The following is a 24,960-nucleotide window of genomic DNA, read 5'->3' on the forward strand; positions in this document are numbered from 1 at the left end:
GGAATCTCTCTTACCTATAAAATTATTTCAAGGATTATTAATTTACAGTCGTATCAAAGATCAGCTGGAGAAAGAGCTTGGAGAATATCAGGGTGGATTTTGCCCATGGAGAGGTTTGCCAGAACTAATAAAAGAATTTATAATCCAAATAATTATTAATTCATTAGCATTCGAATAGATGCAATATCTCAGTAATTTCCATCTCTAATGAATGAATATTATGAAAAGTGACAAAAACAGTTTGTGGTATCTTTTATAGACTAAAAACACCTATGTTTGCATTCATATAAAGTCTCTTCTGAAGATCTTGAGAGATTTTGGACTGCACTCGAATTGGTGGGAATGATTGGACTAGCATTTTTTGGGTGGCAATTCAATTTATTTAAGCAATACTACAGTGAGACTGTTAGAATTCCTTATATAGCAACTATCAATGAGAGTTGCCTTTTAAAATAAATAAATGTTAACACATCATACCGTATCTAAATGTTGGCCCATTCGCTGGCCCAGCCAAAAATTTGACCAGTGCTAAAAATCGGAGCGAAGGCCAGCGATAGCCAGCGTTGGCAAACCACCCATCCACACACTGGTCGACATTGGCCTTCTTTCGGCCAACATATAGATACGGCATCACGCATGAATCACTTCTTACAGCTCAGTTAAACAGTACATTAGTTTTCCTCAAATGTTCATAACACCAATGTTAACGCATGGATTTCAATTAAACAGTACGTTATAATTGCGCTCAGTTACAAAACTTAGTGCCGGTTGCACAAAAGCCGATAAATTTTAATCGTGATTAATTCCACGAGAACCAATCAGAGGAACCTTTAAAAAAGCCTTCTCTGTATGGTTCTCGTAAAATTAAACACGGTTAAAATGTAACCGGCTTTTGTTGCACCAGACCTTAGTTCGATTGTATTATGTTTACAATTTAGATTTGTAAAGAGAAACAGGGTACTGAAAACAGATTGAATGTTGAAGACAGTTGAATATCTAACTGAGATTACATGATTAAGAATAATCATTTCAAAAAATCAACTGAATATAAGTTTAAATTAATAACTTGAAGCCTTCTCTTCAAGTGTACACATGTACACTAGACCTAATTTCTTTGAAACGTACAACTGTCAATCAGAAACTTTGAGATAATCAACTGAGAATAGAAGACTTCAATTCTTACAATTTTGAAGACCTAATTTTTGAAAAATTATAGAATATTTGCGAAAATGAACTAAGAAGTCGACTTCAAATTCTTAGACGTTGAGAAATAACCTATATTTTGAACATGTAAAAATTTATCAAAATTTGGCAGTTTCGGCTAAACATTTTTTTCTCTCCTAATTATAACTATACGAAATTTCTTGTCAATTCATGAATTAATTGATGAATTGAGGTTGAAATTAACATTGTCATTATAGTACCTATACAGAGTGATTATAAAAGAACTTTACAACTTTGAAAGCACATAAATATTTATTGAAATCACTTACAGAATTGAGAAAGGCGTCATTTTGTTACAAAACACTTCAAGTTTAAGGTGTGATGGGTGTTATTTTGGTTCGATGTGACAGCCGTGGGTAATGCGACATACATACCACCGATAATCGATTTCTTGCCTCACTCGTACCAGCATATCAGGCGCAACTTGTGCAACCGCAGCGATCCAAATGTGATCCGGTTTCTGAGATCATTAAGATTGTCTGGTAAACCTTATCCTTAATGAAACCCCACAGGAAGAAATGCATCGGTGTTAAACCCGGTGAGCGAGGTGGCCATGCAATCGGCCTTGCATGGTAAATCCATGCGAAGTTGAAAGCGAATGTCCAGAAATTCCCGAACTTCTCCATGGAAATGAGGTGGTGCACCGTCGTGCTGAACATGATGAACAATTGCCCTTTTACTATCAGCACGACGGTGAATCAGCTCATTCCCACGGAGAAGATCGGGATTATCTAGACAATTGCTTTTAACTTCGCTGGATTTTTACCATGCAAGGCAGATTGCATGGCCACCTCGCTCACCGGATTCAACACCAATGGATTTCTTCTGTGGGGTTTCATTAAGGATAAGGTTTATGTTCCGCTTCTACCACACGATCTTAATAACCACCAAAAACGGATCACATTCGGATTGCTGAGGTTGCACAAGTTACGCCTGATATTCTGGTACGAATGTGGCAGAAATCGATTATTGGTGGAATGTATGTCACATTACCAACGGCTGTCACATCGAATTGAAATAACACACACTTGAAGTGTTTTGTAAAAAATGACACCTTCCTCAATTATGTATGTAATTTCAATAAATATTTATGTGCTTTCAAAGTTATAAGTCCTTTTATAATCACCCTGTATTAATTTGGTGAATAGGGAACAATTTTGGGCTAGGCCTGTTGGTCCTTATTTGATCTTCTATATTTATGATTTTTGTATTATGAAACGTCAATAAATACATACAAAAAATATCGAAAATGCGTTGAAAATTGGAAGTCAGGCCGGTGGAATCATAGGAGCGAGACTAGATGGACTGAAGATAGAAAGGAGGCATTCATAGAGAGAATGAAGGTATACTGGGAGGAGAAAAAACGGAGAGAACCCAGAAAAGTAGTTCATAGACGTACTTAGCGACTTTCACTGCGGGAGCTAGACGCGAATAATAAAAAATACATACATTGAAAATTGAAATGCGTACCTGAGGTAAGATCTTCCATGAAATCAGTGGCAAGAATGCTATCTTCGTTGGATTTTCCCTCTTCGTCTACTTCAAGCGTCAACTGCAGGTCCACATCTATGTCTTCATCTAGTCTTTTCGACTTTTCCGCCTTCGTTGAATAAGTTTTCAACTTCTGAACAAACAGAAAAAATAAATCATCAACTAGGAATTCGTAGATCATTGATAGCCTATACACGGAAACAGTTTCTATTTCTAATTTCAATTTCTAATAAACATGTTCCTATAGTGAGGTCCATGTTATAATGGCAGTTTTTGATTTGCAATGGTGTTGCTATCCTTATCTATCATTCAACAAAGCGGATAGCGCTATCTCTTTCTCGCTTTGTTCCATTGCCAGATCGTCTTTAAACAATGTAGAATTGATAATTAACAAAATATTGCAACTTAATTATGAAAATGTATTATGAAATTATTGAAAAATATAATTTCTTGATTAATAAAATATAATTGATTATTTAGAATGAGAATGAACAGTTAATATTACATCAATAAACCTGTATCAGCTACCGTCTATAGAAGGCACTGACAAGACAGAGGATCGGCAACGTTGTTAGGCTATCTTTCTCCACTGCCATTATAACGTGGACCTCACTATAGGTATTCGTATATCATTGATACATTGATACAAATATACATGGAAGAAGACTAATATCAATTTCTAAGAATCATGTACCTACAAAAAAAAATCATGCTCATTTGCCTTAAGGCATTCACAGACAGACGCGATACAGGGCTCGAGACGATTCGGTACGATATGTTATTACATAGCGGTAAATGAGAACGTGCACACAGCAGCGATATACCGAGGAAAGCGATATTTCGGTCTACCGAATCTGTTCGGTAGACCGCTCGGAAATCAAGGCGGGAATCAGTAGTGCACACCTTTCTTATTGCACATGAATGCAGTGTAGTTAGTAGCTAATATTTTAGTTCAATTTTTTTAAATATGGATCAGTGTTTACAAGAAGAAGCATTGCTTTTGTCGCTCGCTATGGACGAGGACGAACATGATGAGCCATTGTAAGAAACTTTTCATGTTTTATAATTGAAATTCACTAACTTGAACCAAGAAATTACACATTATCAGATTTTTTTTTGAAAAAAAAACCTTGACATCGGTTTAAAGAAGCATCAAGGAATATGCATGCCAAAAGAAAATCAATTCCGTTTAGTAGTTATTGAACAGCAAAGTAGTAAATAAAAAATTACGGGTTTCAATGAAAATACAAATTTTAATTCGATATTTTTTAATCGATTGGAAATACTTCTTATTTCATGACCAATGTTTTTAGTGAAGAATGAAATAACTAGTCCAGCTGATTATTGCTCCAGGGGAGCAATAATCTGTCTCCGCCAGGGACTTTCTTTCGCTGGTCAAATAGTACAGTTTTGAGATTCGGTTTGGAAATGGTAGTCATTTCGATTTTGATTGTAAAACTGAAATAGGAACTTTTCGATATACCCGTAGATAAATAAAATTGTATTCTTCAGGCCTTTGGCTAACAAGATTAGTTTCATCAGACAACACACAAGGTTTTCCACATAACCATTGGAAAAACTTATTTTCTAAAATAGAATTTTAATCAACCTGGACCAATGCATTAGAAACATCTAATTCCGAGCGTCTGCGTGCAGCGCGTGTGTGAACGTTCAGTTCGGTAAACTAGCGATATTTTCCCGAGCTCAATATCGCTCTGTTTGTCCCGCCCGAGCCTGTGTCGCGTCTGTCTGTGGAAGCCTTTAATGATACATATTGCCCAATGCATGCAAATGACGACGAGCGCGAAAGTGTGAATGGATGCTTTGTCAGCGCTCGCCTTCAGTGGCCTCCGCTTGCCATTGCTCCGATTTTTGTCGAGCGAAGGCGAGTGGCCAGCCGAGCATCCACAAATGCTTACATTGCAGTGTGGAAGGCAAGGCAAGACCAACGTGGCCAAGCTTACAAGCCACTTGGCCAGCGACTTGGCAATAGTGTGGGCAAGGCGTAATACAAATATACACATACAATGAAGATTAAGGGCCATATGCTAGCACTACGTTCAACGCTAAACCACGTTTACTTGTAGATCATAATGTGCTTCATACGGGGTTTAAACGAACAGCTGACATTCCCCTTTTTAAACTATCTGCATACGGGCCTTAAACACTACCTCCGTAAACAAAGCCATAGTGCATTCGTGTGACGTCAGCACAGGTAGGGCTCCTACACCAATAAAACACTAGCTGATATAGATCAGCTGAAATCAACGAATTTTTATTGGTGTAGGAGCCCTACCTGTGCTGACGTCACACGAATGCACTACGGCTTTGTTTACGGAAGTAGTGCCTTAGACAGATCAATAAGCATAATACTATTAATGACTTCGAGTGTGTTTAAGATCATATCCATTGTCACTGAAGCTACAACAAATAATTTGTTTTTCAATATACACAATTTTTCATTTATTACACTAAAAAATGGAGCAGCGACACACTCAACGGTGTCACCCCATTTCCGAGCGGCGACAATTTTGTCGGTCCGACATGTTGACAGAATGGCCGTTTTCACAGTGATTGTCGGCCGACACTCAGAAATGCCCTCCGATTGACTGAGAATTAGTTAATGGCAGTTTTCACAGTTAAGGATTGTCGGCCGACACTGACAAATCTCTGACATGACCTAACGACTGTTATTAGGCAACAGGGACCGACGGCTCACCAGAGTCCATCCGAAACACGGGAGTTGCCCGAGAAAAAACATTCTTATCAACTCGACTATTTGCACTCCGTAACTTTAAATTTTCACACTAAAGACACCATAGGTGTTGAAACATGTATGTAACTTTTCGTGATATTTTTAGACAATATCCTAGTATTCCATTTAAAAAAGATTCGTGAGTAGTTACACACTGAAGATGACACCATAGGTGTTGAAACATGCTTGTAGCTTTTCAATGAATTAATGATATTTTTAGACAATATTCTAGTGTATCATTAAGGAAAATGTGATTTGACAAACCTTCTGCGCAAACTCAGTTCGGACAGCCGACATTTCAACGTCCATATTGATGTCGTCGGCAGGCAGGAGGGTGGAGGTGGGTGCCTGGCGGAGGTGAATGTTTGTGGCGTCATCCTCGTCACTACTACACATGTCGTCATCTCTGTTGATCATGGTCACTTCGATTGGCTGACGTGACTTCACCTGCATCTTGTACATGCTGCCGCTCTCTCGCTATACAACACAACACAAAACAAAACACTTTAGTTCAACTGTAATGAGGTCCACGTTATAATGGCAGTGAAGGAAGATCGGAGAATAACGTTGCCGATCCTCTGTCTTGTCAATGCCTTCTATGGAGGGTAACTGATACCGGTTTATTGATGTAATATTATCTGTTCATCCTTGTTAAAAATTATCAATTAAAATTTATTCAGAAAAACTATTTCTGTAATTCTTAAATGATTAACTTTCATAATAAGGATTAAATTGAAAAATTTAATTTACAAACAAAAATGGATCAACTTAACAAATCAGTACAATAATTATGAAAAATAAAATTAAAATATTATCTTCTAATTCTATTTATTTAAATGAAAATAATTACAATTCAATTCAATTCAGTTTATTTCCAAAAAACATAATACACGAATAAGAAATACAATATACAACATGTTTTGGAATCCCCCTACTAGACTATCCATCTGTGTGTAGGGGGGAGTTCCATTTTATACATAATAAGCTTAATCTGCTCATAGAAGTAAATAATAGAGAATACACTTATATTATGGATGTATTATTAATATTCTGATTATAAAATAGATAATATATTGTGCTGATGTATATTTAAGAATGAGTATGTAGGAATATGTATGTAGGAATAAGTATACTTAATACCTTGATTGATTAAAAGAATAAATAAAGAAGAAAAAACAATATTTTTTTGAAGACCGCAGTGGCAGGGATTCCAGAAATTCTCAGAAGAGAGAATGAAAAAAAGCATAAACCAGAAAGGCAAAACAATCAAATCAGTTATATCAATGATAAAATAAATACCAATCTATTGTCTGGAAACCTTGAAGTCGTGTTGGTCACCAAGCATAACGAGTTTGGAGTAGTTCTTCTGAAGCTTCCCAACCAATCTGGTACAGCCACCTGTCCACCCTCTTCCTAAACACTACCAAACTAAATGCCTCTGCTTCCCTAATCACCCCTGGCACATTTCTGTACAAGATAATGAAATATGGGCCAGGTATGAAGGATTTGTCAATTCAGAGCCGTGAGTCAGCTGAGGTATCTCAAAGCTGTAATTGGATCTGTGGCGAGTTGAGTAGCTATGGTTAACTGTTTCTCCCAGAAGTTCAGTTTTGTATTTTTTGATGTGGATCAACAAGGATTTAATAAAAAGTTGTCTAACATTCAGTACGGGAAATTCGATAAACAATTGTATTGTTGGGTATCTAAAGTCTCTCTTTAAAATTGTTTTTATAATTGATCTTTGGGTGACTGCGAGAGGCTCAATGACTGAGGAGGAAGCCCCTCCCCAAGCTAGAATTCCATATAGTATTATAGATTGGACATAGGCAAAGTAAACTACTTTGCACTGATCCACACTCAGAACATTACTAAGCTCTGAAAATGCGTGAAGCAGTTTTCTGAGCCTATTCTTAGCACACTGGACATGTTGTACCCAACTCATCTTGGAATCCAAGACAACGCCCAGGTATTTGTAATGATCAACGCGCTCAATCATACTACAATTACATCCAGTAGACCTGGGATAGTTACAAGAATGCATCGTTAGTATTAGAGAGCCTGATTTCTTGTAACTATTGGCATAAACTTCGTTTTTTCCACATTTACTGTAAGGCTATTGTGATCAAACCAGTTCTTTATTTTTGACAAATCAATTGAAGCACTCATGTAGGCCTCCTCCCAAGTGCTCCAAGTAGACACTAGTGCTGTGTCATCAGCAAACAGATACAACTCACCTTCAACTACTAATTTTGACAGATTGTTGATATAGATTAGGAATAGCAGTGGCCCAAGGGTGCTTCCCTGGACTACCCCATACTCAACATTCTCTTTATCACTATTTTCACCATTTATGCAAACTGATTGCTGTCGATTGTGAAAGTAACTCTTACACCATCGGAGAGAGATATTTTTTATCCCCAATGATTCAAGTTTTTTTATTAAAATTCTCCTGTCAACTGTATCAAAGGCTTTTGCCAAGTCCAAAAAGGTTATCAGTACTTTTCTTCTTGATTTAATACTACTTGAGATAGCCCTAGACATATTGAAAAGAGTATCAGATGTATTTTTGGACTTTTGAAAACCATACTGTGAGTTGGAGATGAGATTGTACTCGTTTAAATACTTGGTCAGTTGTATTTTTATACACTTTTCAATTATTTTAGATAATGTTGCCAACAAAGAAATAGGTCTGTAATTGGTGAATATGCCTTTGGGGCCTGATTTATAAATAGGTATTACTCTGGCTGTTTTGAGAGCGCAAGGAAAGTGTCCAACCAGAATGCTTAGATTGACTATATGTAGAATAGGATGTATTAATATGTCAATATTGTTTTTAATCACTCTAGTAGGGATTCCATCACAACCTGGAGCTGATCGCCCTTTCAAACTCTTCACTACCTCCTCCAATTCCTGCCTTGAGACTGGTTGCAGCTGAATTTCAGAGTCCACAGCATGTTCATCATCTCTCACTACTGGTGCATCCTGGGTTATTATAGAATTTGCTAGGTTTGTCCCAACTTTGGCAAAATATTGATTAAATTGGTTGGCAATTTCTTTAGTTTTTTGAGAGTCGATGACTTCACCAGGGCGGGAGAATGCACTAACGGGGAATTATTTACTATTATCTATACGACCTGAGATTTCGTTTATAACCGACCAAAATTTTCTAGAGTTACCAGTCGCTTCTTCAACCTTGTTTTTGTAATAGTTATACTTGGCTCGCTTGATTGCTGAATGTGGCATATTTCTATATTGAGTAAACTCATTTCTAAGGAGATAGTTAAATGGTTGTCTATTGAGTTTTTTTCTGAGTTTATCACGATGTCGAATAGAATTTACTAGTCCAGCAGTTATCCATGGTTTGAGTTGAGTATTTCTAGATGAAACTTTTACTTCATGTGATTTTTCGGCAATTATGTTTCGTACCGATTCAATGAAAATATCTGTTGCATTGTCAACGTTGTTTTGTTCAATGACTCTATTCCAATTGTGACTATAAAGTGTGTTCCTCACCTTTTTCCAGTCTGTTTTAATAATGACTCTATCTGTATTAGGCGGCTTATGAGTTTTTGTCGATAATATATTCAAGCAAATAGCTTGATCGGTAACCGAGGACTGCAGAATAACAGAAGATGCATTGAAGAAACGCGGAAGCTTGACAAAAAAGTGGTCAATACAGGTTCCGCAGGGCACAAATCCTGCGTCACTCAAAATATCGATATAATGCTCCTCAACAGAGCCAGGGGCAACATTCAACGTATCGCAATTGAAATCACCTGCCAGAATTCGGACGACACCTGGCGATTGTTCATTGCAATATACGTTTAACGCGTTTATGAATGTAGTTAGATTAGTGCTGGGGCTGCGGTAGACAGCTAGAATTTCGCATGCCGCCCCCGCCCAGGTAAAGGTGAGAGAGAGACAGGTGGCCAGACCGCCCAGTACCAGTTCATTGCAAGTGACTGGAAGTCCTTCATCGATGTAGACCACCAATTCATCGCTCTGGTTCAGACTATTGAATGATCTAAAAGAATGGTAACCTGAAATGTTAATTGGATGGCTGTCGTCGTTAAGCCATGCCTCAGTTAATATTATGCAGTTAAACTTATGCCCTAATCCCTGTAATACTGTTAAAAATTCGTCAAAGTTACGTCTATAACTACGTATGTTCTGATGAATGACCGAGAAGCCCATGCCACTGCCGTTTCCCATAGAATCTATATTACTAAATTTACCATGAAAGTCAAATATATCAGCACACTCTGTGCATCTTATTAGAGATACATCAAGTTCATCAAACGATTCTCTTATCATCCACCTTCTAGTGCCTTATGATCAGCATCCTAACGTGACAGCCGTTATTTATAGTAATTATTATAGTAAAAATGTAACTATTTCGTTTCACTAATTTAACATGTTAAAGCAGGAGAGGGAGAGAAGCGTTACAACTATTTTTATGTTTTTCTTTTAGATGACAATAACCCATAGATGAAAAGAAAATTATGTTGAACAAAAATGGAGTGAAGACTTGAATAGGTCAGCGGTCTGATAAAATAAAGCCCAAGCCCAGATTGCAAACTTGACTCGGAAGCAATTTCAAGGTGCAATGCAAGATGCATTGCACAACAGAGACTGAGTTCGACTATGTTAATTAGTTTTAAAATATCAAAATTTAAATTTTTTAGTTTAGGCATTAGTTTTGAAGTGTAAATTGGACTTATTGAAGTGAAAAGTGGAATCTAACCTCCTTTTTGGAGACTTTTATTTGTAAAAAATTTGGGAGAATACAGTTTTGGGCTATGCCTGTTGTCTTTTCCCAATCATATTTTAATTATGATTGTGATTGTGAATAAAATAATTAAAATACAATGTTTACCTATTCATAACAACATAAACATAATTTCAGCTATGACCTATGTTAAGATAAACAAATTTACGATGCATAAGTTTAAGACAAGTTTGGTATTATATCAGTATCTATTCAGCTTTCAATGCGACCGGTCGTTTCGGCAGCTCCGTAATCAGTGACCTTTGCCGCTGCGCGATAATTCCTAAGACGAACTTTTATTTACTTGAAAATCTCATCATGTCTCAGTGCTTCAAGTGTGAAATAGATTTCACAGAAAAAGAAATCTCAGCCGAGTGTAGCGAGTGTACTAATGTTTTTCATCCAAAGTGTACTAGACTTGAGTCAATTGAAAAGTTTAAAAAAATGAACACTCAAGCAAGAGCCGTGTGGAAATGTGAAAGTTGTAAGCAGGACAAAAACAATCCAGGTCAGTCATCGGACATTAACTTGAAACAATTTTCCTCTGATATAGTAGAAAATTTACGAAAAGAAATAACCGATATGAAAACATTCTTCACCTCGAAATTGGACGACCTACAAACAAAACTAGAATCTATCAACACCAAAACAGACACTATAAAAACACAAATAGACACTCTCACACAAGAACACAATAGCTTGAAACTCAACTTTAACAACCTCGAGAAAGAAAACTTGGAAAATAAAAAACATGTTGAGAGACTAGAGAAAGAAATACATGACCTGCAGCAATATACCGGGAAAGACAATGTTGAAATTGTAGGTATCCCCGAAACCCAGGGTGAGAATTTACTGGCCGTCATGGATGCCGTCGCAAAATCGTTGAATGTGGAGTTTAAAAAGGACGACCTATCCATTATCCATCGGATGCCAACCGCAAAAGGATCCACTTCCATAGTGGCTAAATTCTGCTCCAGACAGAAGAAGATGCAATGGATCACCGCTGCGCGACAAAAGAAAGGCATCAAAACAACCGATGTGTGCGACAAGCTGCCTCCTTCAAATGTCTATGTAAATGAACACCTCTCTCCCTACTACAAAAGACTACTAGGCAAAGCGAAAAATCTTAAAAAAGATAAAAACTAGCCTATGTCTGGGTTCGTGACTGTAAAGTTTTCGTGAAAAAAACTGAAAGTTCTCGCACAAAAAGAATCATGAGCGATGAGGACTTAATAGTATTTCAGTAAAATGGGTGTTTATCAGTATTTTTACGAATATTAGCACAGTATTACATAAAATTAGTTTTCAGTAAAAATTTTCAATACTTCTATTAATATTCAAAATTTGCGCAGTAGGCTGGTTGTATTGATTTTTGATTTCTTAATTCGAAAATTTCCTTTTTTTATCACTTTTTTCTGCTTCTGAACGATTCTATTCTTACTTTTTCTCCACTTTCTTACCTTATCTTATCTTTTTCTGCTTCTTTGTTTAATGAACAATAATTTTGATGATATTGATGATTCACTTATACATGGCAGCGTTAAAAATACAATTGAAATAGATGATTTCTTTTCATTCAATCCATTCATTTATAACAGTCAGGCAAATAAACTTTTTAATGTACTTCATATGAATATTCGAAGCATTGGTAGGAACTTCGATGAATTCCTTTATTATATTAGCAACATTAGTACTAGATTTCATATTATTGTTTTAACAGAGACATGGCTAGATGATTCAGCTGGATTTAATTTTAATATTGATGGTTATACTCCTATTAATAAAAGTAATGTGTTTACAAAGTGTGATGGTTTATGTGTGTTTGTAAGTAATGAGATAAAGTTTGATAGGATAGATGTCAATATAGAATCTGTTAACTTGATAGCTATAAAGTTTGAACTTGATAATAAATTGTATAGAGTACTAGCACTTTACAGATCACCGTCTCTAGATGTTAATGCTTTTCTTATCAGCCTCGACGCTTATCTTCGTACAGAGAGGTCTGATAATTATTCTACCATGATAATAGGCGACTTGAATATAAATATTATCAATAATGATTTTCAAAGTAACGAATATCTTAGTGTCTTGCAACTCAACGGTTACAAATCATTTATAAACAAAATAACACGTTCACATAATAATAGTAAAAGTTGCATTGATCATATATTTTTCAAATCTAAGTCAGTAGAGGAAAACGATGCGTTTGCAACCATTATAAAAACTGGTATAACTGACCATTATTGTATTTCTTTCCATTTAAAGCTCGGTTCCAACACTCATCACAACCCTCCAAAAAATAAAAATACGCTAACAAAAATTAACTATGAAGGGCTAATGGATGACTTAGATAAGGAAAACTGGAATTTCATAGAAATGATCGATGGAAATAACATTGATGAAATGGTTGACGTTTTCATCGAAAAATTAGAATATAATCTTAATAAATACACACAAAAAATTGAGCTTCCGCATAGGAAAAGACCATCAAAAAAGTGGATTACACCAAGCATGGTATGTGCGATGAGAAAGCGTGATAGATTGGCAAGTAAACTTAAAAATCAACCTTTTAATGTAACTCTAAAAGAGCAATATAGAAACTATAGAAATAACTTGAATACCTTGATCAGGAATGCTAAAATAGAATACTTTAATAACAAATTTCAATTGTGCAGGGGAAATACAAAGCAAACTTGGGAAAATATCAGAGAGATTCTAGAAATTAAGAGAAAGTCTGATACTGAACCAAACGTTGATGTTGGAAGTTTCAACGAGTTTTTTGTCAATGTAGGAGAAAAATATGCAGCCAACCTGCGACAGAACATACTTAATCAAGAAGTTCCAACACCTTTATCCAATCCTCCTGTAAATAGTTTTTATTTATATCCTACAAATTCTGGTGAGATCGGCCACATCATAAATACTTTGAATAACAATGCATCCCCAGGTTTAGATGGATTTACAGGCCACTTTCTGAAACAAATTGCTCCCTATATTGTTAGACCTTTGGAAATTATAATAAATAGTTGCTTCAGTCATGGATACTTTCCAAAACGCTTTAAAATTGCTAGAATTATACTAATACATAAGTCGGGTGATAAATCAAATCCAGCGAATTACAGGCCTATTAGTTTATTAAGTAACCTGTCAAAAATAATAGAAAGACTTTTAAAAAAGAAATTGATGGACTATTTGAATAAGCAGGACATCATAGCAGCGAATCAGTTCGGATTCCAGCCAGGGAAATCAACTAAGGATGCTGTTATGTTGTTAGCAGATTTAGTTAACAGGAACTTCAATAAAGGATCCAAAACAGTAGCAATATTTCTAGATTTAGCTAAAGCTTTTGATACCATACCTCACTTAACTTTGATAAATAAGCTTGATGGCTGTGGAATACGTGGACTGGCTAAAAAATTAATTTTGAATTACCTGGAGGATAGAATGCAAATTATGACCTTAAACAATAGAACAGATACACGCAAGCTGAAAAGCTATGGCCTACCTCAAGGTACAGTCTTATCTCCCTTATTGTTCCTAATCTATTTAAATGATCTCCTCAAATTGAATATTCCAAACACAACAAAAATATCTTTTGCTGATGACACAGCGTTAATATTCACAGGTGAGTCATGGAGGGAGGCATATGAGAATGCAAATAAAGGTTTAGCTCTGGCCAAGGCATGGTTTGATAATCACACTCTTACATTAAACTTGCTTAAAACTAAATTTATTGCTTTCTCCCCAACTTCGATCGGCGAGCCACCTTCTGATCTCTGTATTAGAATGCACGACCACAGAATCAATACCCCTATAGGTGAGATAAATTGTTTGTGTCAAAAAATAGAAAAAATAAATTCTATAAAATATTTAGGAGTAATGGTTGATTGCCACTTGAAGTGGAATTCTCATCTAGAGTATTTGATTTCCAAATTGAAATATCTGATATCGGTTTTCTACAAAATAAATTTATTGAATGATGTGAACATAATAAGAACCATCTATCATGCCTATGCTCATTCTTTGTTTCAGTATTGCATAGAGGTTTGGGGTGGTACTTTTGACTCCCATTTCAATAAAATTTTCGTTTTACAAAAACATATAATCAGGCAGCCCTTGGGAAACCTAGACTTTACCCTAGTAAATGTCTCTTCATAGAATTTGGAGTTCATACACTGAGACAGGTTTTTGTTAAAAACATCATAATTCATATAAATAGAAATAGAGAATTATTAACCCTAAATACCAATCCCTATAACATTCGCCCTTCAGTAAACAATTTATTCAATACATCATTTAACAGATTAACAATAAATAAACATCAGTTCTCATTCTATGTAGAATTTTATGCCAATAGAGTCCCAAATCATTTTATAACTAGCAAACTTACAAAAAAGCTTCATATAGAAATTGATGAGTGGATCAACAGAAATATTTATTTTCATCTCTGCTGATGATAAGCTGTTGTTTTCTTGGATGATAATGAAGATGTTCCTATTAGGTTGATAATTATTACGTTTTAGGATAGTTTTTTCTATTTTCTAATATTATGATGGTAATATTTGTCCTATTATATGTTGCTCTATTTTTGATGCATCGAAAGCCAAGTGCTTTTATCTCTTTGTTGTGATTGAATGCTTATTGTCCTAAAAATGTATTCTCATCTTTAGTTCATTCATTTATTTATTCAATTTGCCTTTTTAAGATTAATTTCGAAAAGCCTAGTATCTCACGTTTACTTTTTTCTATGTCATGAGTGAATTCATCTTTATTTATTTAATCTTTCCATCTTTAAACTCAAATTAAATTGTCTAAAATTTAAAGCCTTACAAAACTCTTTTTTGTCTATAAATAAAAATTATCTCTTTTATTTTATCCTTTCATTTTAAGCTATTCATTTATAAATTTTTTTTCTATTCTTTTGTTTTTTGTATTGAATCTATTGCTGTAAATGCTGAAAATAGAAAATGCTTTCCTTGTAAAATAGAACTCACTGCTGGCGCTCAAGTTGTACTTCTGCCGGCAGTGCCAAAAGAAGTAAATAAGGTGCTATTATTAGGCCAAGATAGGCTTACAAGTATTTTTATTTGATAATATTAAAAGTTGTATTGTGTCAAATTTTGTATATATTGTTTTTTGCACTTTGTTGCTTCAGTCTGCATAAGAATTTTGTATTTGTAATTTGTTTTTTTGGCAATAAATAAATTCATTCAATTCAAATTCATTCAATTCATTCACTCATATATGTGTGGCATAGAAAAAAATAAAAATATATGTATAGCCTATCAGAAACTAATGGCATTACGATATTATTCATGGATATTAATTCATCCATTTGTGGAATTTGAACCTACAATATTGGTAAAACACAGTAAGCTTAGTAATCTTAATTGAGCTGTGGTAGCACCAGTGAGGATAGAAAGAGAGAGCTACTCTCTGGGTAGCACCAATAAGTGCTTACATTGCTATTCATTCATTCACACAATGATATGATATTTGCATCCTAACTAAGCGTTTTATAATCAAGTTCAAGTCACCAACTATATAACAGCAGTGTGAGAGCGTTCAACTGCAGGCTACATATATATATATATATATATATATATATATATATATATATATATATATATATATATATATATATAAGCTGCATATGCTGTATTTGTATTATTGAAGCTAAATTGCCTACAGGGCTCAGAATTACTTTGAGTAATTCTACTGTAGGAACGTGGGAAACTATTCATGAGAGATTGATATAAATATTGTATCTGTCTGCCATAGATAGTTGGCGCTACACTTCTTGATGATAGTATAGAGAGGAATATCGACAATAATGCAATTACTATGACCTAGAATTGTGTGAATATTGTTTGAATATTACGAACATTGGAAAATTGAAGGTCCCTTATAAGATCATAATATCGTATATTATTAATATCGTACAAACTAACAAAAACATTATGTAACGTCAGAGTTATGATTAAGGTACTTCATAAGCTATTAGCCGAGTTGAAGTTACCTACTCTGAAAATTAAACTATTTGACCTTCACAAGAGACAGAAACCTCAAAAAAATGTTTAACATAAAATCGTTGTCTATTAGTTAATTATTAATTGATTGTATTGTATTTCTACATTCTTGAAACACGATTTGGCAACGAGCTACAAAAGGATACCGCTATCTGATTTGTCGAATGATAGACAAGGATAGCAAAACCAACGGTAATTGATCAAATACTGCCATTATAACGTGGATCTCACTAAAGGCGTAATCATTTCATTTTATTTGATATCAATGGAATCAGTATCATTCACATAAGATATTTTATTGAATCTTAATACATGTACCATAGATATCGTGAGGATCACTTTTTCAAGTCAGTGGATGGAAAAGGATAAAATTTAATAGAATAAAAGAAACTGATAAGGAATATTTGTCACTCTCACAGCTTCTATAGTAAATCTGTACAGCTGTGATTAATCCTCAGTCACCCCTATATATTTATAATTTTGTATTTAAACTGTATTATCATATTTTACCATAAATTATGTATATTATTAAACGTATTTTTATATTTATAGGCCTATTGTAGTGTCATTCATTTCATCTGGATCAGATTCGTCTATAGTGATGTCCACGTTATAACGGCAGTATTTGATTAACATTGGTGTTGCTATCCTTGTCGATCATTCGACAAAGCAGATGGCGCTATCCTTTTCTACCACCTCAAGATCGTTTTTCAAAGATTTATAAATAAAATTGTAAAAAAATTAAATCTCAAATATAAAACTTTATTACTGAGTCACATATTTTCATGATCAATAAAATATAATTGATCATTTTCAACAAGAATGAACTGTTAATATTTATTTCATCAGATATAACGGTATCAGTTATATTCTGTAGATGCAATGGCAAGTCGGCAACGCTGTTTTATCTTTCTCCACTGCCATTATACGTGGACCTCACTCTAGTATTAATTGATAATTCTTGTCAATTGAACGTGTATAGCAAGTTGTGACTTATGACTAGAGCCTAGAGTCGTTGTCCATTTGTGTTCATGTTAGACGATTTCTTTTGATTGGTTTCATCAATCAACTTCAAATTTCAGAGAAAGTGCATTCGAAAAAAAATGTAATGACTTATCATTCAGCAGACTTCTGACTTGTGTTTTGGGAGTTGTCACAGAATATCTGTCATTTATGCACTGACAAGTGATTTCAGATGACTTAAATCTTGACTCCAACTTATTGGAGTTGAAAGCTGACATCATTTTCCAACGATAGTCATATTGTTTTACACTTTATTCAACTCCTATCAATAGTACCATATACAAATTTACAAAGTTGTATAATACATTCTTAAATAACGTAGCTTATTTCTATATTGCAAGTCCAAATTACCTGATCAACACGAATAGGCACTTCCAACCTGGTTCCTTCATTTGCTTTAATCGCAATCGTCAGTAAATCTTTGTCAAAACAGCCGCACAAATCCTCCTGAGTTAGATAGCTTTTAGCCACATTATTTTCGTCTTCAAATACATTCTTCAAACTCTGTTCTACCCACTGAAAAGGAAAAAGAGAATTAGAATCTTGATTAAATAATAACTGAACAATGAATTTATTACTTACTCACTGCGGTGGCCACACGTACCCCAGTCGGTACTTGGCCTCATCAACTAAGCCTCTCCAGAAGTTTCGGTCACCCGCGTCCTCCTCTTTTAGGCCCATCCTCCTCATATATTTCCGGACCTGGTCCCACCATCTAGTTTTTGGTCTCCTTCCTATAGGATTATTCCTCAGTACACTGCTTGTCAGAGCGCTTTATTCTTTCCTCAGAATGTGTCCCGTCCACCGTAACCTTCTGCTTTCAATCTCACCCACTATGTCTGGTTCATTGAATTTATTAATACAAAAAATACTATCGCTTAAAGAGAGTGCTCTTAGGAGTATATTTGACCGAGCGAAGTGAGGTCTACGCTTCAAGTCGACGGTTTAGCATTTCTCTTAATGTTTGAATGTTTGAATGTTTATATGTTGCGCATTTACGGCGAAACGCGGTAATAGATTTTCATGAAATTTGACAGGTATGTTCCTTTGTTAATTGCGCGTCGACGTATATACAAGGTTTTTGGAAATTTGCATTTCAAGGATAATATAAAAGGAGAAAGGAGCCTTCTTCATACGCCAATATTAGAGTAAAAAATCAGACTATAGAATATTATTCATCATGAATCAGCTGACAAGTGATTACACAGATGTGTGGAGAAGCCAGTCTATTGTTGTATTTCCATAAGGTCTATAGTTTCAATCAGGTACTTGTGGATGAGAATACTGCATGAGGTCTACTGTTCACAGAACTACTAGTATAGACTAGCAGGTAACCCGTGATCCGCAATTAAAAACTTGACAACATGAAATGTTGAATTTAAAATAGGCCTATAACCATCCTCGGTAAATTAATAATCTATATGCGAAATTTCAAGTTAATCAGTTCAGACGTGATGATGCGTCATTCGTGAATTTCCAATCCCATACGAGTATGAGCCAATATTCTCAACTTTATTATATTATAGACTACCAGGTAACCCGTACTCCGCAAGGGTCTAGCCTAATTGAAAACTTGACCAACTGAAATCTTAAAGAATTTAAAGTAGCCTAGGCCTATTAGATTCCACGGTAAATTAAGAATCTATATACAAAATTTCATGTTGATCAATTCTGTAGTTCAGACATGATAATGCGTCATTCGTGAATTTCCGATCCCGTACCTGTATGAGCCAATTCTTTCCCTTATTATATTAGATATAGATACCCATAAATCTATGTAAGAACTCGGAACGCCTAACCGATATTATTTATATCCTTCTAAAGGTGCAATAAGAGGCGTTCTAGCAGCGCTGCTAGAACGCCTCTAAAGAATTGCAACTTAAGACCTCCGGAACTCGGAACGTCTACCGCACTCTATGTGCACATAGAGTTGAATGGAAAAGACTAAGAAATTCTCAAAAAACCACTGATTTATTGATAATTAGAAAGACCGGTTTCGGTTATTACACCATTGTCAATCTCTCAGTTTATCAGAGATTGACAATGGTGTAATAACCGAAACTGGTCTTTCTAATTATCAATAAATCAGTGGTTTTTTGACAATTTCTTAGTCTTTTCCATTCAATATGAATAATTACCACAATATCAACTTCTCAACTACACAAAAAATGCACACAGAGTTTTGGTTAACATTGAACTAGTTTTGGGTAACATTGAACTAGTTTTTGTTAACATTGAACTAGTTTTTGTTAACATTGAACTAGTTTTACACAAACTTATGTTTATTTTATTTTGAAACATTTTATTTATTCAAGAAAAACTCACCTTGGTGTGTAAGTCAAGATTGTTTTCATATTTTTCCAATTCCTCAATTTCATTTCTCAAAATTGTGAGTCTTTCTGTGTTTTCTTCTGAATTGATTTCTTTGCATGCACCTCTGGAAAAAATTAATTCGTTTTTAATAAATATAGGCTATCTGATTAATTAATAAATATAAATTTCGAGTGAGTCAACAAACTATTTCTATCACTTTACTTGAAACTTCAAATAAAATAATATTAAATCATTTCGATTGGGAAAAATTGATATTATTTTCAAGTGAATATCTTATGAACTAAGTAGACTTATATCTTATAACCCAGACTAGAATGTCATCAGAGTAAAGTTGAAATCAGAGTGATTCGTAGCTTCGACAATATCATAAATTCTTAATTACCATTGTGAGGAAAATGGGCTATACCGTAGCTAATTGTGAGTAGATTATAATATGACCAATATGAATGTGTAAAGCTATATTATTGCTGCTTGTTGAGAGTGAAGCCCTACTAAGCTCCAGGCTTGTGCGTGGGTACTCAGACTGATGATGATGATGATGATGAGAGATGAGTAAACCTACGGCTTTAAAAGAGTTTTGAACCACCGGAAAGACATATTCAAAATGATGATGTTCAAAGGAGTAAATTCTCCAAATGGTCACTCTCGCACTCTCACTGTCACTCTCACAGTTTGGCAACAGACTCATACTTCTAAATGATAGCTTAGCAGCGCAGTCACCAAGCCAATAGCTTTCCTAATTGATTGCTTTTCCAAAATTTATTTTCCGCTCTTCAGAGATGGTTATTATATCTCTTTATTTGTTAATACAACTACAAATCAATTATATGGTAGGATAACTTAAATATTATAAAAGGAAACATCAAATATTATTTGTTAACCTCTCAGTTATTTCGAAATACACAAAATGGTCACCTAAACACCATTTTCTGTTGGCCTTATACTGAGTTTTATAGTACTTTATTGAGACAATGCTATGAAAATTTTACTTACTTCCACTGAATTATATTCTTCATCTTCCTTTCTATTAGACCGATTCCTTCAAGCACGTTTGTAATATCATAGATTCGTCGTTTTTGTTTTACCATTAATAAATTGGCAGCCTGGAAAAAAACATGTAACGAGTTAAATTGAGTCTTAATCTGTTAGAATATTGATATAACATACGTTGTAGTTGATAAATAATCCTCAATTTATTTAGTAAAATTCAAGTTATTACTAGGCCATCAAAAAAATACCATTGTTATTGTCAACATAACCTCAACATTTATATAGAACATGCTTTTAATATTTCTCTTTTGGTAAATGAGCAATAATGAAAAATTATTGATAACTATAGAGCACACGTGAATTTTCAAGAATGATTCAGAATTTAATAGATTAATATGTATTGTACTACTTATTCTTTGTTCACCTTTAGGTATTAGGCTAAGGTATTAGCTTTTAGGTATTAGGCTAATTTATTTCTCATGTTCATGATTTAAAAATATTATTAAACTCATAAATTGCTTAAATGTTCTATAATGAAATATTGTAAAAAATCAAGATCAAGTGCGATTAATAAAAAATTGAACGATTATGCTACGGTACTTATAATTGTTAGGTTAGTGTTCAATTAAGTGCCACGATAACTTGAATGATACTTAATATATTGTTTGTAATGTTATCGTGCTGAATCTAAATAAAGCTATCGTGCTGTTTTTAATATAAATTTGAAAATTATAAACCAATATTACTCTAAAAATCAGAATATCGGATTATTCATTATAAATCAGCTGTCGAGTGGATTATTAATTGCATGCAATGGATAACAAAGTAACATAGTAAATTTTCCCGACCTTTATCTGCTTTCAACTCCATCAGATTTTGATGATAGTAGCTGTTTACATTATTAAAAATTATTAGCATTGTCGATACACCAACCCAAACGGCCATTAGTCGTTTTTATACTGATATCTCGCCCACACGACAGGACAGAATTAATCTTGATACTTGAAGTTATCCCACTGGAAGCGCGTTGGCGCCGTGGTCGTCAGATTAATAATAATTCATTTATTTGATCTATAGATTCATATACATGAATATAAGATCTTTTCAAATATAAATTTAGATCATTATTCATCATAGTAGAGCTCAATTTCCTTTTCATGGTTCCTGGTGTCAGTGTGGTGAGATTCAAAAGTATGTAATCTTTTAAATTATATCTTATGGTCTTGTTGTTAGGAAGCTTTCAAGATTATTTTTAAACTGGTTAACATTTTCTTACTATTATGCTGACCTATATTAGACAGTTCATTCAAAAGATCGGCTGTCTTTACGCAGTTACAATTTCAACCTTTTCTATGATTGAACAAAGATATTTACAGCACAATAATGAACGATGTATCCTACCTTATTAAACAAAAGTCGAAATTATTATATTTCTCTATGACTGTAGGCCTACTCAACTATATTTCACTGAAAAAACGTAGAGGATTTTATAAGAAAGAAGAAATTGACATAGAAAAATACAATTTATTAATAATTATATAATTTTTAGAAAATAAGGCCATAATACACAAGCTTAAACTACAAACCAGTTAATGGTCTGAAGTTATACAGTACAACTAACATTTAATACGACAATAAAGATATATAGAACTCAAAAACGTTCTCTATTGAAAAATAAGGGAAGGAAAATATAAATAAAAAGTGATACAAAAGATTATAAAAAAGGCGCAGCCAGGAAAAATCTATAAAAACAACATTTATTTAAATTAAAATATAATTTTATAGAGAAATACTGATGGTTTGAATACATTTTTTTTAAATATAAAGATTCAAAATGACATTAGAAAGGAAGAATGATGTTTATAATATTTATAACATAATAGTGAAATCACAAATGGACGGTGTTAAGAACTATAAACCCAATAAGTTTAACAATGTATTATAAATTCAGAAAACAATAAAAAATAGCTTTAATAAAAAACACACATGAACATAAATTAATCTCTGTTTTTCCACTTAATACTTTCATCAATTATTAACACTCTCAAAAGTATATAATTTTAAACAATACACTCTTGTCAACAGTATTTGAGATAAATCAACCGCCAACTTAGTTAAATGATGCTTTAAAAATATTTCTATATTAAATGTCCAATTTCAAATATAAAATATCTACAAAAGTAACAAATTATTCTAAACTTACATCTAATTAATATATTAGAACACGCTTGTGCAAGGTGATTGAAATTCCATCATTGTTTTTAGTTGCACAAAAGCTAAACTTTAATCATGATTAATTCCACGAAAATCAATCAGTGAAGCCATCAATCAGTGGAGCTGTCTTTTCGAAAAAGCCTTCTCTGATTGATTCTCGACAAATTAATCACGGTTCAAATTTAACCGGCTTTTGTGCAACCGGACCTTTGAGTTGTAATAGAAAGTGGAATGATACGAAGGCGTCTAGATAAATCCGTATAAAGCTAGCAAAAAGACACAAAAATATAAACGTAGACAAAAAATGTATATAAGTTGAAAGGATGTAACAAGTGGACAGAAATGATACAGGTGCAATAGCATGCTATTATTTCAAAAATACTATTCTAGACTCCATTGAGGAAATAAGTTGCCCTAAGTGAAGATAATAATACTACATATCTAAATATTATTTTTTAATGAATTCAAATGTAAACATTGTAATCTCTCAAAACCTCATTCATCACTAAGAACATTGTAAAACACTGATTTATTTATCTACATTTGATTCAACTATATTTAAAATCACTAGTGTTATGTAATTGTCAAATGGTTAGAGCATTGTATAACACTGATTTATCTATCTACATTCTATTCAACTATATTCGAAAACTTAATATTGTTATTTAAATGTCAAATTTCTAGTATAATATCGTCTTTGTATCAAATAGAAAATCTGTCTCATGAAGTGATATGTTCGTAGAAGGATATTCCATTACAACAAATTGCATCGTCAATTTTTTTCTTGAGATGAATAGCTTGAGTAACTTCAAATTCAAAAAATTCAAATTCAAATTTTATTTATTCAAACTCACAATATTCACATTAAGAATCAATAAGAAAAACAAAACACTCAGCTCAGTAAGATAAAAAATAATTAATGGAAGATTAATAAAATAAATACTGGTATGTTTTATTAGATATACGATAAATTTGTGAATCGGAATAAAAAATACTACCTGCTGGAAGTATACAATACTCCACGTTTGCAAGCAGGAATGAATATCACTTCAACTAATTTTAAATGCATGAATAAAAGGAGAAAGAAAAAGAAAAGAGAAAGAAAAGACTAGCAACCATTCACTCTCACATTCACTCTCACATTCACACACCTTGCACACTTTCCAAAAACAGCTCATCTTACTAATGCTTATTGCCAGCAACCAAAATTACATTTTAACTACGAAATAACATTGAATAAGGATTCTAAATGGTCAGGCATAAGACCTCTGAGCCATCTAAGAATTCTTTTTTTGAAAACAAGTTGATTTTGAAGCCTCTTGATTTCAATTGGGATGTTATTAAAAACCTTGGGGCCAAGAAATACAAACGATTTCTGGAAACAAGTGGTATACGATTTGGGAAGTCTCAGTAAATCAGCTGTCACTCTCCTAGTTTGATAGCTGGGAACATCCCTGAGCAACGCATGACCACCGTTTCCAGACATTACAAATAACATATACAGGACCTTAAACACATACATATATCTAAGAGGCAAACATCCAAGGCAACTTACTTTGCTAATCGAAGCGAAGGCGTTTCTGCATATTTGTTTTATAAAGAAACATAGATACATAAAATGCATGTATAAAAATACGGCCAATAAAACGTGTCAGATAAAAATATGTTTTAATATAAGTAAGATATAAATATGTTGCATTGTCACTTCGTAGTAATTATTCATGAAATAATGATTAATATCAATATCTATTTATAACATCAACGATCCTAAGCAGGAGTTTAGAAGCTCAATATAGTTGTACATAATACCTATACTGCCCTACTAAGCAAAAACGCAGTATTTACAATTTACCAAGGAAGAACGCAGTATCTACAGCTCAGATACTGCGTTCTTTCTTAGGAACATCACTTACTGCGTTCTTGCTTAGTATATTAGAGGCGACCATATGATATTTGCAGTCACTGACAGTGTGTAACACAGCGTAACCTATAAAGAAAAGATTCATCAGTGATGATAAATTTTGCCTTTCTCTATGATAATAATTATATCTATTCTGTTTCAACAAAAATTAATTGACTGTACTGTACTGCATTTTTTCCAAGGTGTTGGTATAATTTTGGTGGTTTGTACT

The 24,960-nt window shown here is 33.7% G+C and overlaps 1 protein-coding gene across 1 annotated transcript; it reads right to left on the reverse strand.

Annotated features, from left to right (window-relative positions):
• Positions 1 to 53: 53 nt before the first annotated feature.
• Positions 54 to 24,314, reverse strand: LOC120355161 (transcription factor E2F4-like). The gene is made up of 7 exons (XM_039443485.1): positions 24,177 to 24,314; positions 20,618 to 20,727; positions 19,616 to 19,727; positions 17,642 to 17,806; positions 5,735 to 5,947; positions 2,695 to 2,848; positions 54 to 124 (listed from the first exon to the last, which is right to left on the reverse strand). Exons 1-7 carry the CDS (start codon positions 24,312 to 24,314, stop codon positions 54 to 56), a joined length of 963 nt encoding a protein of 320 aa, XP_039299419.1.
• Between the last annotated feature and the right edge of the window lie 646 nt (positions 24,315 to 24,960).

Source organism: Nilaparvata lugens, chromosome Y (genome assembly GCF_014356525.2).
Source record: "Nilaparvata lugens isolate BPH chromosome Y, ASM1435652v1, whole genome shotgun sequence".
NCBI classification, from domain to species: domain Eukaryota; kingdom Metazoa; phylum Arthropoda; class Insecta; order Hemiptera; family Delphacidae; genus Nilaparvata; species Nilaparvata lugens.